Here is a 17,418-nt window from a genome sequence, read left to right as displayed (position 1 = left end):
TTAGACTGGAATACACTTCTAAGACCATTGAGTCCATGCATTTCCCCAGTACTGCCAAGCTCATCATTAACCCATGTCCCCAGGTATCAGATCCACACATTTTTAAATCCCTCCAGGGATGGGGACTCAATCATTGTCCTGAGCAGCCTGGTACAGGGCTTGACAAGTATTTCCATGAAGAAATCTTCCCTAATATTCAATATAAACCTCCCCTGGCTTAACTTGAGGTCACCTCTTGTCCCTGTTCTCTGGGGGCACAGCCCAGCCTCTGTCAGGGAATTGTGCTGAGCCAGAAGGTTCTCCCTGAGCCTCCTCTTCTCCAGACTGATTCCCTCAGCTCCCTCAGCTGCTTCTCATCAGACCTGTGCTCCAGAGCCTTTTATTATTTATTGTTTATTATGAGCAGCATCACCCTGAGAATAAGAAAACTTAAAATATGTTCCAGGCTGAAAGTGCAGAACTTGAAGCAAGCAGCAGCATACAGAGAACTGTTTTAAAGGTACCTGAAAACTTAGTTTAGTCTTGAATTTTGGAGGAAAACCCCCATATTTTCCCACTCTGGTGCCTTTCATGAACATGAGGTGAGTAAGGTGGCACAGACCTGTGGATTTTACGTTGCTTTGTAGTCTTGTAGTAGTTACTTGGAGTAACTGTTTTGCCATCCTGGTAACTCAGTCATCACATTGCACTTGTGGATGAATTGGAGAGAGGGACAGAGCTTCCTTCTCTCTCCTCCACTCCATATTATTTTACTCTTTTCTTCAGCACACATAGAGCAGAGATAGAGAGCACAGAGGAGGGATCAGAAATGCAGGAGCAGAAACAGATGGCCAAAGCTCTTTCTTGTGTAGCCAGAGAAGCTGATGCTTTTCAAACTGCAATCTTTGATGGAAGTTGTAAGTACCAATTCCACATAGTTTTAGGCAGTTTTGTATATTCTTCGTTTCTTGTGTAACTGTTTTAGGAAGCAGAGATGGCTGGGGAGAGGATCTGAAAGATGGCTTTGAGGGGCTGAATTTGGCTTCTGATTTAGTGTTGAAACAGTGGCTGGTTCTCCTTTGAATAAAAAAGGCAGCAGCTCTTAGATTCAGTCACGTTCTGTTGTTGGTGCTGAAATTGTCTGAAAGAAATGTCTGCAATTGTCTGACATCGTCTCATGCGTTTCATCCTCACTATTGTTAAGGTTCGTTAATGATTCCATTATAAACCCCTATTTGCAGAAATGGTTTTCTAAAAGCAATCTCTGTGTTATATTATTATGTTGTTTATATTATATGAATGTTCAAGGACTAGACATGTATTAATAGGGAGCCTAGTGACTGTGGAGCCAGCAATTACTTGACTAGTGATTACTCTAACACAAACTCTGCTGACTCTCAGCACTTTGGACAGGAGAATAAAATTCCTTCTGCAAATTGGGAAGATAATTTCCTTTGGAATAGTGGTTGTTACACAGTGCTGGAAATCCTCTGAATGCAGATAAGCAGTAAAAGCCAGTTAGCTCTAGGCAATGCAGTTGATACTTTGGAATAGACTGTCATGGTGGAGAGCCTTGTGAGTCACCAGGGACATAATGGAGATGCTAAAGGAGATCTCCAAGCCTTTCAGGAGAGGACATGCCGGGTGGAAAACCAGGCAGCTGTAACCATTTCTCTTCCCTGTACTCCTTCCATGATGTGTCCCACTGGGTGGGATGGCTGTGAGAGTGGGATTAGATACTTTGTCCCTCCTTTCTATAGGGTTAATCGCAGTCTCTTCCCTGCCAGAGGATGATCCAGCTGGGACTCTGCTTCCTCCCCTCTCCTCCTTAAGGGTTAGGGAAGGGACCAGTCCTTGCACACGTACCCCAAGCACAACCTGTTATTGTGTAAAACCTGTGAGATTCCAGCACCGTGCCCGAAGAAGCCCAAGATGGAAAATTCTAGCCCAGCAATTCTTCATCCTTTTCAAACCACTTTGGCCTTCCCTACAGCCAGTGGCTTCTCCTTTTTTGGTGGGATAATGGGGAAAGAAGGGCCAAGCCCCAGGCCAAGAATCTCCACTCTCAGCTGCTGTCAAAAGCACAAAGACTATAAATAAAAGGTCTATACTAGTGCCCTTAAAAAACCAGCAACTTTGCCAGTGGATTCTGGTAGAGCTGAGCTGCCTTCCTGGTTGTTCCTTTTTTATTTCCCATTGTTCCTAAATCAAACACCTTGAATATAAATGGTAATGGTTGCTCCCTACAAATTCTTGGATAAGACTTGATCTCTTGGTGAAGAGATCCAGAGCCAGGGCTCTTTAGAGGTGTCAGTAACCACTTCCTGGCAGAGGAAGCTCCCAGCACAATGCTGGTTACACAAGGAGGTGAGATCTTCTAAGTTACAGAAGTTGTGTGGGTTGACTCTGGTTTGCTCAGTGAAACTTTTCCATTGCTCCAAGTGAACGACTTCCAAAAATATTAATAGTAATAATAAGGAAGTAGAAGAGAGAGAAGGTGTCAGGGGAAGAGGGACAAAACCTGTCCTGGCTGTCTCAAGGGAAATGAGGAAGAAATGTAGACCAGCCATAGCCTGGTATATATATGTATATATATATCTGTATCTATCTGGGTTGTGACAATTTTTGTAGGGTGTTAGAAGAGCCTCCTGCAATACCACTGCCTTATTATCAGACACAGACCTGAATGTCACCTGTTCTTTTGCCCGAGGCATTCCTGATTTAGCAGCTCTATAGGAGCCCCATTATTCGAAGTTTACTTAAAATAATTACTATAATCGTCCGTATATTGTCGCAGTGTAAGGAACCAGAAAATCGCATTGCATAATGTCCTCGCAGTTGTCTGAGAGTAAAATCTGCCGTCTGCGTTGCCAGCACAGCGCAGAGATTTGATGTGAAATCCCAATTTCCTGCAAAAAGGGGCTGCCACGGTTCCGAGTCCGCCAGGCGCCGCCGCCGCCGCTGATATATTTATATTTTATCTGCCGCGCTCAACAATTGAATGAAAGAGGAGTGTTGGCAGAGGTCAAGCATTGCTTGAACGTGTTGCAAATGGTTTCCCAGGGAAACAGCAAATCAGTACTCGTAGGCTCCTGCAGCACCTCCAGAACAACATCCAGCCACCAGCCATAGCCCCGTGTCTGCTGTAGTACTCGGGACCAAGGGTGATGCAGACTAAAGCCAGAGTGAGCGCCTGAGTGGGAGAGCAATTCCAGAGGATGAAGAAACATTCGGCAAGAGTGGCACCGCTACCATCTTACAGTGTTTCAGAATTAAATTCGCCTGTGCCAGCCGGTAAATGCCTTTTTTTTTTTTTCCCCATCCCTGTATATCTCATCCTAGGCAGGAGTTCACTCTGCGTGCTCCTCTTACTCCGTGCAGAGTAGCAGGAATGTTGTGTATGTGTGTGTGTTTTTATATTTTTAAAGTAATGCTCAGATAGCATTTTTAGCACTTTAATATCATCTGGCATTAGTGGCAGTTAAATTTCTGTTCCCTGCGTTCAGCTGCTGTATGAGTGATTCCTGGTGAAGAAACTGATGTTGAAACGTGAACAACGGATAAAGTTGTTGTACTTCAATTCTGGCTTTTAAAATTGTGTGAAATTAGGTCCACGTAGTGTTATTGGCTTTTCTAGGGTATTTTACTATGGTGCTCAAGATTTATTGTTTTTGCTGTGAAGACAGAGGCACTAGCTTTTTTTTACTGTCCCTCAGCTCAGTATAGCGGTTGTCACCTTAAACTGCTTTTTTTTCCTCCCTCATTTTCAGAAGTGTCAGCTCTTAAGCAATTCTTTAATGCAGAAAACCACAAGATAGAAATTGGGAACTCTTTTCTATGCTCTTTATCAGAACATGAGAGCCTTGTTCCTTTAAGAGTGCCCATCAACTTCATGTCATGCTTTAGAGTCACTGGGGATGTGGGGATGTTGTCCAGCAGGAGATTTGACTGCCCTGATAGTGAAACAAATAAATCAGTCTGCTGAAAATTTACAACAGGTGTACATGCTGTATAAATCAGAGGTCAAAAGGGAAAGCTTTAAAAAAAAAAAAACAAACTCCTGATGTCCAGGTTTGAGTTTTTGACTTAAATGTCTGTAGAAATCTCAGGCTTTAACTGCACCATTTGAGTTTACACTCCTCAGTGTCAGATGTTTTTAAGAGCTGCTGTGGTACCTCCCAAAGTTGCTTGTTGTGCCAGAAAGGAGCTGTTTTCCCACCAGGTGTGTGTGGTGAGGACACTGAAGCTGTAAAACTACAAGGTGTGTGTAAGCTGTCTCTGGTTTGAGCCAACCAGCAATGAAAATGTAATTTTATATTTTTTTTTTGTGAGTGGAATTCATCCAGGAGCAAAACAAAGCAAGAGCCATGGTCCAGTGCTGGTCAGCAGAGCGTGACTTCCAGTTCTTCGATCTACCTGGCTCAGGCTGCCTTCAATTACCAACAGGGGATGGGGTTTGATAGACCAGGCAGTAGTTTGTGTTGTTTTTCTCAGAACTGTGTGTGTGATGTTTAGAATTCTGCAGGCTTGGTAGCTACCTGGTGTTTCTTCCTTGAGGGGAAAACGCCTTAAGGAAAGTTGGAAGAGCTGACTGCTTACTGCTGGTGCACAGCACCAGGCTTTAGGATGTGTGATATTGTAATTCATACCCTCAGCTGCTTTTTTAGGAGCAGTGTTACAGCCAGGTGAGCTGGCTGTGCTGGTAAAAATGGGGTGATTTGCTGCTCTTTATTTCCTGAGGGCTCAGAGCAGGCTCATGTCATGCCTGGTGGGGAATACAGAGGATTAAAGATGGTCCCTGCCTCACAGGGGTCTAAGACAAGCTGTGGTTGCCTTCAGCTTCACCAGTCCAGCTGCTGCCAGGTGTCTCTTTTAGACCTGTCTTAACCTTCTGCCCATGCTGGGCTGCAGCAGCAGTGTCAAAATGGCATTGCCTGGGCTCCTGAGGGAGGGAAAATCCAGGTTTTTTTACCCAGAAAGGGCAGTAGACTGGAAGTGAGTACATGACAGCACCTGTCATATCCAACAGGCTGCAAATGGAAAGGTTCTTGCTCAGGATGGACCTGGCCAAGCTGAATTAATGCTGGACCCATACATTAAATGTGTGGGCAGCCAGTTTTTACAGATCAGCAAAGATTTTAGCATGAATTCCCAAAGAATCCTAATGGGATAGGGCAGCCAGCTTCCCAAAAGCACTGCATCTGTCTCCCTCTTTCTTTCCCAAGCATGGGAGAGCACTTGGAAGAGATTCCAGAACAACTTGGGCTGTGGGCCTGTGTGCTGGGAGGAGAGCAGGGGAGCAGTGTGGGCAGTTTTCACACAGCTGAGGTTTGTGGCTTTCTAGATACCTCTAGATAAAACCACAGGAGCTGCTGACTCCTGGAGAGTGGAGTGAAATCCAGGCAAGAAGACTCCTTTGGTAGGGAAGGTGCACCCAGTGCTTGGAGATCAGTGGTCAAAAGTGCTGCTCATGTGGAAGGATGTGGAGCTGGCCAGAAGGGTTGGCCCCAGGGTTGAGTGGGAGGATGTGAAGTGTGTGCCAAGCTGGCACCACAGCCACCAAATCCTGAGTCAAATCACCTCAGCCTGGCCAGCCCCCACTCCCCAGCATCAGCCAGGTGTGTGGCGTGGACACTGCATGGAGGAGACCTGTCCCAAAAATCATGGAAGGGGCAGGGATGAGACCTGTCAAAGCTATTACTTCAAGGGCAGTGGAGAAAATAGAAGGAAGTATCTCTTGTGATTGCAAAATGCAGCAATGCAGTGATAAATCCTTACTGCTGCCCCCAGCTGCTTACCTGGAAAATGTTCCTTTAATCCACCCTTCCTTAAATGTGCTTAATTAGGCTCTAAGTCAGGCAAGGAGATTGAAACATGGGCTCAGTGCACTGCAGTGCTGCATGGCCTGAGTCTGAGACAGCCAGGCTTGGACTCATCCACATCCATCTAAATATAAGCCTTGGTACACACTGAGAAGTTTGGGAGAGCTGGACACCTCCAGCAGGTGATTCACCTCCCAAGATTGGTATCTGAGAGAGCTGGAGTGAATCACTCCCTGGAGGCACCCATCAGCCAGGAGAGGCAATAGTTTGTGTAGGAAATAAAAACAAATATAAAGTGTTGCTGAGCTGTCCATCAGTGTGTCTGCTGCTTTTTTGGATCTTGGGAGATTCATGAGCCAGCCTGGATTTACTGCAGTGTTTCTTGAAAGTAGAAGCTATATTGTAATTATTTCTTAATGAGATACAGGTGAGTGATATCTGGACTGTCCTAGGTGTAAATTCCTTTCACAACAACTTCATGTCAAAGCAGCCTCATGGCTTTCATTGAAGCTACTCTTGAGTTATGACAGTGAAAGTAAAAGTGAGAGTTTAACTGGGAGTGTCTGTTTCTTTTTGGAAATGTCACCAAATTCTAGCTATGACAAGATTAATTTTCAGAGGGTTTTTTTTTTTTTAATAGATTGTTAACCTTTTGGTTTGGAGTCGAGTGTATAAATTGCAAAACGATTGGAAGCACATCTGATATAATTCATTATAAAATTTATGGCAGAGGTTTTTTTTAATGGGATGGTGTGCAGCCTTGAATCAAATTATTTGGGTTCATGTTGCTCAGTCAGTGCTGGAGTGATGGGAAGATGGTCTGATCCTGAGATTGACTTGAAATGGTGTTGGATCAGGTGTGTCTGGGGGGAAAAAATCCTGTAGTCTGATGCAGCAAAGGATATCCCTTTGAATGTGTGAGTCCCAAAGGTCTCACTCAGAAGTTGTCACTGAGATGGTCTCAGAGGAGTGTTTATGTGAGCAAAAGCTTAAAATAAAGTCCTGGAAGGAGACAAAGGGTCTTAAGTTCTCGTGTAGTTCCCCTCTTTGCCTGGGAAAAGTTCTGTGCTGAGGGAAATGTCCATCCTCTCCCCATGGGAGGTCAGTGTGTTCTGACTCCAGAGCTGTCATGGCTAATTCTGAGATTTCAACACAGCATTTGCTTTTCAATGGAGAGGCCATCAATGTTTTCATTTTCATTTCAGCAGAATTCAGTCCAAAACATTCCGCTCCAAATGGATGTTCTAAATAATTTTTTTTGGTAGGTCATTTTGTGTTGTAGAAGTTTTGATTTCAGCATATAAAAATCATCTTTCATTTGCAGCACTCCCTTCTACATTCCTTCAAACTCTAACTGTGCTGTCATGCCCAGTAACTTTCAAATATGAGTAGCCACTGTGTTTCACAATCCATATTCCAGCTGCCAGTTCCACCACAGATGTTCTCAAATAAGTCTCTTTATCAGGACCTGTTCTGACACTCCCACACTGGTGCTGGTGTGCTATTTTTGGTGTCAAATCAATGAAATCCCTTGTCCATGTTTAAAAAAGGGCAGTGATACATTTGTTTGAGTTAGGCTGAAATGAGAAAAAAGTATTTCCACGTATTTAACTATACTTTCATTAAAATGTAGGTGGAACAAAGATTTGAACAGGAATTTGGGGTTTTTCTAGTAATTGTTTTTGTATGTTTTGAGGAAAGGCCTTGATCCAGAGCAATACATACAGGAGCCACATACTTCAGAAAAATAAAATTTGAGAAGTCCCTTAGAGTGGCTTTTTTTTATTTTTTTAATTTTTTTTTTTTTTTTTGCCAACTTGGATTCTGTTCCCTTACAAATAGGCTGGAACTGCTCCTCTGGAAGGGTTATTAGGTGCGAGAGTGTAGAGTGGAACTTCCCTTGATCAGGCACTAAGTGAATTACAGGATGTGCAATTTAAGTTCTCTTTATTAATTTTATTGCAAGGATGGGAGGACCTGTGGAAGTTGTTGAGATTCCTGGTTTTAAGCAAAGTTGCTGTGTGCTGATCTGGAGTCAGGGCTGTGTACAGACATTGAAGAGATAATTGGCAGAAATTGCTGATGGATGTCACTAGTGAACCACAACCAAAATATCTTACTTTTTCTGCTTTCTGCTCTTGACAATAGTTAATCATAGTACAAGAGAAATGCTGTACGCCATCACTGAGTCATTTGTTTTTCATTGTAGTCTGAAAATCTTTTTCCCCTAGGACAAAAAAAAAAAAAAATTATCGTAACCTTCTCATCCCCTTCAAGCATAAAAACTTCCAGAACAAGCAAATAATAAATGAACAAGACATCACTCTGAACAGACATCTGTGCATTGCTAATACACAGAGACCATTGCAGTGTTTAAATGGAGAACATTATCTCCAGATGCTTGAGACATGCTGGAAGGAATTTAAGAGATGCTTATTCCTCAAACCTGCGTAGCACGCTGCCAGCAAAGCTTGTGTGCTTGTTTTCTTGATTTTGCTTGGCTTCTGTAAAATGTAATCATGACTTCACATCCCTGGTCAAATTGCTGATTCAGAACACATTAAAAGTTGGAGAGTTTGTCAGGGTGTCTGCCTAGAACACTGGGCTGGTTGTACTGGCGTGCTGTGGGTTTACACCAGTGCTGTGAAAGGCAGGATTTGATTTTACAGGCAGTGGCTGGGATAAAATAAAATGTGGACCTCAGTCACTGAGGATTGATGGTGTTGCATGCCCTGCTCCCAGCTGTGTGCTAACAGTAGCAAACAATCCAATTAAAGCCGTGGCTAATCCAACTTAATGAGGTTTTGTTGTAAAATGGACAGGAGCAGCTCTCTTCACCTCTCCCAACAGCAGCACCACTCCACTCCCCATTCCATGGGCATCCAATATTTCCCTGGTCACAAAATTCACATCATCTTCTCCTTGCTGTGCGTCAGTGATGCCTTGGGAAGGCTGAGCTGGAACAGAGACTGGACAGACCTGGAGAATAAAGTGGGTATTTACTGAAAGGCCTCCAGGATACACCTTGGACAGGACAAGAGCCTGGCCAGGGCTACACTCAAGGTGGACTAAGAATGGTCACAAAATCTTACATTTTTATACTTTTTGGTCCATTTACATATAGGGGTTTAATTGTCCAATTACAGCTTCAAGTTGTGAGGTCTCATCTTTCTTGTTCCTCTTTTCAGTCCACCATTGTTTGTGCTTTTGGGCCTGAAAGTTGTCCTTGGTCTTCAGCAGAAGAAGGATTTGTTTTGTTTCCCTACTCTATGAAGAGAGCTTACTAGCACTTAATATGAGGCTCTGAACTACACCTAAGCAGCACAGAATCTGAAAACATGAAAGCTAAAGCTTAAGACATCATCAGTAAGAGCAGAATTTCACTGTGAGAGCTTCCAGCCCTCCTGATGAGGATGTGGCTGCTCCAGGGGAGTTTTTGGGCAGGCTGTGGGAGCACTGGGGTATGAGAGGGTCCATCACCAGGGCTCATGCTGGCTCCTGCAGGTACCACTGCAGGTAAAAGGAACGTTGGCAATTCTTTCTCCAGGGCCCCATTTAGCAGGAACACTCAACTGACGTATTTTCCGCACCACACCAGACCCACTCCTGCCTCCATCCATCTGTCAAAGCCCAGCGATTGTTTCCGTGGCAGTGCAATGGAGGCATCCTTTTGTCAGTGCAGAAACAATGAGACATCAGGAGCTGAGATTTTGAGGACACAGTAAAATAAGTGTGTTTTAGTACTGAATGACTAAAAAGCAGATTGTAGGTGCTTTGAGTGGCCTTTTGGCAAAGCTGCTCTCTCTCTCTCCTGACTGTGGTGGTAGCCAGAGGTGACCAGTGCTCTGCAGGGCTTTGGGAATGTAACACACAGAAATCATTCAGCTCATTTCCATCACCTATTTAACCATCTATTTTATTGTGTAATCAAATAAAGAGAATGTATTTTGGCTCATCCCATCAAGCCAGATGTTGCTGTCTCTAAATGAGCCAGCACTTCGTGTCGGTAATGCAGTATTGTGCATGCACAGATGGCTTTTGGATGAGAATTCAGTTACCTGTTTGAGAGGTTCTAAATTTCCATCAGAGCAGTTGGATTAAAAAAAAAAAAAAAAAAAAAAAAAAGGACACAACCAATCCTAAGATAGTCTGGCCATAGAATTTAGTTCCAGGACTGCATTTTTGTGTTGCTTTGGTTATTTACCTGGCAATCCATTTGATCCAGGACCAAGAGGGAACAGTGTCAAGCTGTGTCAGGGGAGGTTCAGGTTGGATATTAGGAAAAGGTTCTTCTCACAGAGTGTGATTGAGAAGTGGTCACAGCACCAAGCCTGACAGAACTCAAGGAACATTGGGACAATGCTCTCAGGCATGTGGTGGGATTCCTGGGGTTGTCCTGTGCAAGGCCAGGACTTGGACTCCATGATCCTTGCAGGTCCCTTCCAACTCAGGATATTCCATGATCTAGTAGCACCTGTGAGACTGGAAACATTGTCCAAATGAAATTGCATGGGTTGGCTCTTTTATTCCAAGCACTGCTGCCACATGCTAAAAATGCCATATACTTGAAGATGATCTGAAGAGAGTTGGTTTTGAACCTCAGAGTGTAATCCTTCTCTCCAAGCCCCCTGGAGAATAGTGAAGAGATTTTTCTAGCCAAAGAAGGTACACATTTTCTCAATTTCACATTTCTGTGTGAGCTGCATCTGGGAACCTGTTCATGAGCAGAAAGCCATAAGTCATGTACTGCATCTTTCAGAGGGGCAAGGGAGCTGTGCATTGGTTACAGGTGGTTGGTGAAAATGCTTCTGAGGACCAGCTTGTGCTTCTTCTTCCTGGCTTGAGTGGACACGATGGCAGCAGCAGATGGGGGCCACCTCCTCCCCCAGCTGGGACTCAGAATGGTGTTAAAGAACATGGAAAGGCTGGACTTGAGTGATATTAATCAGGTAGTTTAGGTTAGTCACAAGTGTGATTACCTTGCTAAATCAAAGTACACTGGGATATGTGTATAATAATTAATGCAAGATGGGGACAGACTTTGTTAGAGTCATGTGGAAAGCCATGTGTGTCCTCTTGGTGGTTTCCCTTTGGTCTCCATGTGCAGAGAAATGGCCTTACTTCTTAAGCCATAAAGCATCTACACTTGTAGGGTGAGGAAATAGATTTGCTGAAACAAATTAAGAGACTAAAAGTAATTGTAAAAAAATGGGAAAGAGCATGGATTTGTTTTTATCCAATAATGAAAAATAATCCAGGTGGATTTGGTGCATTAAGATGTGCTGGATACAATAATGTGAGGTACTTCCCATTTCTCCCTTTCCTCTTTGGTCAATCCCATTGGCAGAGTCTTGCTTTGACACTCAGTTACAATCTCCAAGGAACACATACAGCAGCAAGATCTGACAGTCTGGCAAGGTTTTTCTTATTTGTTTTTCCCCAGTCTCTTGCAGTAGCATTCTCTTAAGATAGCAAATGATGCCCAAAATGTAATTTTGCTCTCAGCCTGTGATTCATCCCTGCTAAAGCCACAAACTGTGTAAGAAGTCCCACCCCATGCTGACATCTCTGCTCAGGGTGGTTGTTCTGGGCTGGGTTGGATGAGGCTGTGAGCACCCTGGTCAGGTGGAGGATGTCCCTATCCAAGGCAGGGCGTTGGAACTGGATGATCTTAAGTTCCTTTCCAACCCAGACCATTCTATGATTCTGTTATTCCTCTATATTCCTATACATTCCCCTTATTCCTTTATATTCAGTGGAAAATGCTGATCTTGATCCCTCCAAATTTGGAGGGACTTGTTTGTCCAAGTTTGGACAGTGGATCCCTGCTCAATAGCTGAGAGTTGTGGGGTGAGACAAGAGTTCCTGGGGCTCTTCCTTCCCTTCCTCTCCCATGGGATAACACACTGCCCACCTGGGAGGTTTCACTGCTCAGCTGTGCAATTGGTGATTTGTCGTCCCTGCTGTTGGCTCCAGGTTTGTAAAGTGAGCCCAGTATTTATCTCTTCCCCTCTCCTATCAACAGATATCTTTAAAATACGTTCAGATTGAGCAGCATTAGGTGTCCAGGGTTTCTGGCTGTAACAATGAAATATTGATAAATGGCTGCGCTGTCTGATTGCTTCAGGTATAAGGGAAGAAGAGTTCAGTAAATCAAGCAGTGACTTTCGATTTAATGCAATCTCTTGAATTACAGTTTTGGTCTCACCTGCTGGGTTTGTCAATGCATAGGAGAAGATTGATGCTTCTCTGTTGTACCAGATACAAATAACCCAGAGCTCTTTTTGCACGTGAGGAAAAACAGGCTTCCATCAAATTTTGGTTGCATGTCACCTGCCAAGCTTCTGCTGAGTATAATGTGAATCTTGTTCTGAAATTAATCTGAATTGAGACATAACACATGTCTTTCAACTTAATGAAATCTCTTTAAATGATGAATATCAAAATGAGGAGTGATTTGGAGCCAGCTACCTGGGTGGCTTCTTCTCCAAGGACAGGCAGCCAGAAAACACTTCCTGAAAATAAAACCTCTTTAAGTTGTGCACCTGAAAAATCAGAAATGCCTTTTTGAACATTTTGCCCCAAAATTAGTGATTGGTTTAACTTCATGGAGGCTGGGACTAATTTTCAGATGACAAATGAAGGTGTAACTTGCAGGAGTAACTTGCAATATGTTTTCTAAATCTTTTCAAGTAGGTGATGTTATTCTTGTTTAACCAGTGGGAGAGGTAGCTCTTTGAGTTTTGAAATAAGTGGAACAAAGTCATGCAGGGAGTTGTGTGGCTGCTAGATCATTATTTTCTCCATTAAAAAAATAGATTTGTCAAGGTGAAGGGCTTTTTAAAGGTGTGAAAACACCTTTAAGGTAGGCTCTAGAAAGCTCTTTAGAAAGTAATGCTCATCAAAAATTGAGGAGAGGCAACACAGTGCTTAGCTTGCTTCTCATCATATAGGTCTTAATTTTTCAAAGTGGGTTTGTGGATCTGCTGTCATAGAGTGTGGGTTGTTTCCTGCATTGATTGGATTTGTAGGACTTTATTATCAGTTAGAATCTAAACCTGGGTGCCCCCCTTCATCAGAATTCCTCATAATGGACAGAGAAGAAAGGGAAGAGCATCTTGAGAAAGAATATCTGAAGGGGGTCAGCTGCTGGTTCAGTCACTCGTCTACTTGGTAGGTAAAAATTAACCTTGCAGGCTCTAAATAGGTGAGAGATGATTTTTTTTTCTGTATAATTCCATATTTTATACATCGGTCTTTGTTAGTCTTTGTGAACCCAGCCCACCTTTAAGTCCATGGAAGATTGCATGAACCCACTGGCAAGAGTCTTATCTCAGTTCTTGAGTCTTGGATACAGCCCTTGCTTTGGAATATACTTTCAGGTAATAGTTGGGTTTGATGTGTTTTGCTCAAAGTGCACTGGAATGGTTCGTGTTGCAACCAAGAATGTTCCCCTCAGGGATTTCTGCCACAGTTGTTGTACATGTGGCACCTCACACATGGAGTTTGTGTCTATTTTTGTGTTCTTTTCAGTATGAAGTAGTTGGGATTATCTGTTAAGTCCTTTCAAGTCACAGCAAGGTCAGTGGCTGCTCTGGGTGTGGGTATCTTCCACAAGTTTAGGTGAGATGGTCACCAGCTGAAGTAGCAGCTGCAAAACAAGGAGTGGGTGATCTCAGCTGGCCGGGAACACACATTTCTATCTGCCAGAATGGCCTGTCATCCTCACTTTCTGCTGGAGAAGAAGACTCTCTTGTGCTGCTCATATGTTGACCTCTTACAGAGACACCTCCAATAAATTTGGAAATCCATGGATAATCGATCACCAGTCACTGATGGGTTCCAGCACTGCACTCCTGCTGTTGATTCCTCATTCTTAATCCAGCCCTTCATGCTCTTACTCATTAAATATGGTGTCCTACTCAATGAAAAACTTTTCATCTGGTGCCACTGGTATTTCTGGGACCTGTGTCTTCTCTGCCACCTCATGCCTCTGTCCAGCCTCCATGTGAAGTGTCTCATCTTGGAGTTGCCTGCACGTAGCAGAGGAAGAGAAAGCAACTTCTCTGAAGATGTGGAGATTCTGATTTGGTGTTTGTGAATGCATAAAATCAGCATCTTCAATCCTGCAGCAGAAATCTTCATCCAAAAGACCTGTGAGTGACTGTGGCTTCATTCTGTACAAGAATCTCCAGGATTATTCTGGAGGATGGAAGGAGGAAGCTCTCCTCTAGAGAGGCTCCCAGCACTGAGGGAGGCAGTGGTTCCTCAGCCTTCCTTCCCACCCTGAGGGGGAATGGTGACCTCTCCTCTGGCCTGATTCAGTGTCAGTGCTCAGGAAGGGGCCCACGTGAGTACAAATTCCTTTGTGCAGGCCCTGTGGACGGAGCCATGGGGCCAAGAACACACTGCAGCATGGGGCTCTCATTTCTTCAGGGGGAAGACTGGTTTCCATGCATCACCTTTTTATCTATAAGGGGGGAGAGAGTTAAGTATTTATTTACTCACTTATTTGCTTTATCCAGAGCAGAGCTGAAAACCTGCATTTTTGCCGTGCGCTTCCTTTTGTGTGCATTTCACTGCCAGCCTGTCTGAAAGCCCTGCATCCCTCCAGGGGCCTTCCAGACAAAACTGATGCAAACTCTTTCTTCTCAGGTGCCTCACGATCATCTGTCATCCAATGCAAGCCAGGAGGCAACTGCCCCAGCAGACACAGAGGCATGACTAGGCAGCTCTCCCCTCTATCTGTTGCTGAAGATTCTGCTGCTCCCATTCTTGAGCTGCAGAATCGAAGTCCCTCGGGAATCTGTCGGCACAGCAGAGTCGAGAGGCAGAGCAGATCAGGTAGGAACCGCAGCCGCACTCCCAGCGCCGCCGCGTGCCTGCCTGGAGGCCTCTCCCCTCTGTCTCCGCAGAGAATGGGGCAGGGCCCGAGCATGCTGAGGTTTGGTTTGCCACCTGCAGGTCCTTCCCGAGCCCGGGGGTGAGGCGGGAAGGTGGCACGGACGGGAGGAGAAGCCTGGGATCCGCAGGGACGTGACGTTGCGTTAGGGGACCCGGCGCGGCGGTGAGGCACAGAAGATCCTCAGAGCTGGTTAACCCTAGCACACGGGTAGATTTCACAGAGTGGTTGCGTCTCCTCAGCCTGGCCACATGCCAGGGCCCTTAGGAGTTCCTTCTCAAAGACAGTGATGACCTCAGCTTGTGCCACGGATGGTCTGAAGAAGAAGGAGCAGAAGGATTTCTAGGGAAGACCATCACGGCTCCAAACATCGGTCAGGGCTTCCATCACCCTCCTCACTGCAGAAGTTTAGCTCAAATGAACCTGTAGGTGTGGTGAACACTGACCTCTTCACCATGGTGTCCATCCAGCAGCTGCAGGGATGGGATGGGAGCAGTTACAATGTGCAGCCACAGGCTTGTGAGTCTGCTAAACCACACTGTTTGAGAAGGAGAGACTTTAAATGAGTGAGATAATTTACCTGTCCAAGCTTTTTGGAAGGAAATTACCTAATTGCCCAAGTTCATTGGAAAACTGCCTGTGCAGACACTGTGAGCAAAAAGGGGAAGAAGAAGAGGTTGGATCTCCCTTGCACACTGGATCTGGGGGAGCTGAACCTTCCTATGGCAGCAGGAGACACCCATTTCCTCCTCGTGCTGTAAAACAGAGGGATCTCATACTCCACGAGTACTCTCTTGATGGAAAGCCTCAGAAGAGTATTGAAGGTGATCATTGCTGCAAGGAGTTGATGCAGCATCTTGCAGTTAAGATCACAGCTAAGATATTGGAAAACCAGATCTCATTTTTCCAGATATCAGGCTGAAATAACTCTGCATGGTGGCACTAAGGTACATCCGAAATCAGAATCCATCTTCTCCAAAAAAGGGTCCTAAGCCTTGAGTAGTGTTTGGACATCATACTCCTCTAAACACTTACTTTGCATTTATTAATTTCCCTTTTGATTCTGATCTTCCCATCCTCATCAGAGAAGTCTTAACTAGGACTGGCCCAACAGGTAAACAAATACAAAGAATACAATTCTCTAGGGTCTAATTGCCAAATAGCTAAAAGAGTTCCAATGGAAAGGTGTAGGTTTTGGTTTTCCTCATCTCACTCTTCTGAACACTGCAAGCAAAAGGCTCTTCTGTGACCATCTTGTCAATAAGAATTGCACTATGGACCAAAGGACCAAAAGGTGTTTCTGCTCACTGCCTTCCATACAGTTTGCCATTGGCCAGTGCCATCTCCTTGTGTCACCTGCAGTGTGATCTGCATTCTCACCTGTCCTTTCAGCCTTGTTTCTGTGCTGTTCCCAGGAAAAGTCTCTTGGTTTGTTCCAGTCCCACCTACATGCAGACCCCAAGGAGTTCTGCTACCTTGCCAATTGTAAAATGCTGTCTCCCAGCCACTTTGGCTGATCAGTTTGTTTTCTCCTCATTATCATTTGGTGTCTAAGCACAAGTGCTTGCCTCCAGCACCAGCTTCGTGACTTGGAAATCCCTAAACCTCTTTAATAGGAACCGTGTGCCTGCTCACCCTGTGGCTTCGAGTTCAAGCCTTGTCATTATTTTGAAAGATGTTTCTTAACTTGTCCTTTTGATTCTTTGGCCAGGAATTAGGTGTGCATATCCATGGATTTTGAAAGCAGCTGTCAAGCTCCTCTGTCACTGGGATCAATCACAATTTCACTTAAGTTAATTGCAAATATCTGATCTAGAGTGAAGTGCCTCCAGTGAGCTGAGATGTAGATGGATGTAGATACAAGAGGATGGAATCAGCTCTCCTCTCACCATGCCTTTTCATTATCATTAAATATAAAGGGCCCCAGACAACATATTTATCCTGAATACACAATTATCTGCTAACTGCATCGCTCAGGATGAATCCCACTGGTTAAACACTTACAGCAACTCCCCACTGTGCATTTATTCAGGCTAAAACTTACACAGATCTTTAAATCCAAGGTAGGTCTTGCAACAAGTGTGTGTTTCTGTGCCTTTCCCTGACATTCAGACCTGGGACTGTAACATCCAAATCAAGTGCTGATGGTGGTGTCATGCATAGTGACACCAATTGCATCATTATTTTGTAATTGAAAAATAGAAAGCATGGCTAAAAGTGCTTTATTCTTCTATCATTCTGTGATTATTTTAAGTGGTAGCTGAAAAAGGACTAATTGCATGGTAGTTTTACTCAGCAGGAAGACCTGCAAGTTGATGCTACTATAATATATTCTTTTTAAGCCATTCTAACTTGCAAATAAACTGTAATTTACCTTTCAATAGATGTCAGTCATTATTAGTACCATAAAAATATCTACTTTCTCTCTGCAGCCAAGGAGAATGCTAAAAGGATGCCTGTCTTTTCAGACCCGTGGCTGATTATCCTCTGCATGTTTTTAATAAACCTGTAATTTTATTTAAATTCTTGATTCACCACTAAACAATGGAGCCACTGAATACAGGTTATTTTTAGGAACACATCATACAATTACAACTACAAAAAGCTTCATGGCCTAGTTAGGAAAATCCTTGATTCCAAATGCACTCCCTGCTATGATAAATCCTTTTTTTTAATGTGTAATGTTGGTTTACAGTAATAGCTTGGAACCCCAGT

At 44.1% G+C, this 17,418-nt stretch overlaps 1 protein-coding gene across 2 annotated transcripts in view; it reads left to right on the top strand.

Annotated features, from left to right (window-relative positions):
- Window positions 1–17,418, top strand: part of SLC35F4 (solute carrier family 35 member F4) — a gene marked incomplete at its 5' end in the record, with an annotated part of 110,612 nt that overhangs the window by 74,931 nt on the left and 18,263 nt on the right. For both annotated transcript variants that reach the window (XM_083863119.1, XM_083863118.1), the window contains one exon: window positions 14,457–14,645. In XM_083863119.1, the coding sequence (XP_083719245.1) occupies window positions 14,457–14,645 (189 nt within the window). The remainder of the gene's footprint in view (window positions 1–14,456; window positions 14,646–17,418) is intronic.

The sequence above is a fragment of the Zosterops lateralis genome (genome assembly GCF_965231275.1).
Source record: "Zosterops lateralis genome assembly, chromosome: 6".
In the NCBI taxonomy this organism is placed as follows: domain Eukaryota; kingdom Metazoa; phylum Chordata; class Aves; order Passeriformes; family Zosteropidae; genus Zosterops; species Zosterops lateralis.
The sequence above is the reverse complement of the archived record's forward strand: the minus strand, read 5'-3'. Positions and strand labels throughout refer to the sequence as shown.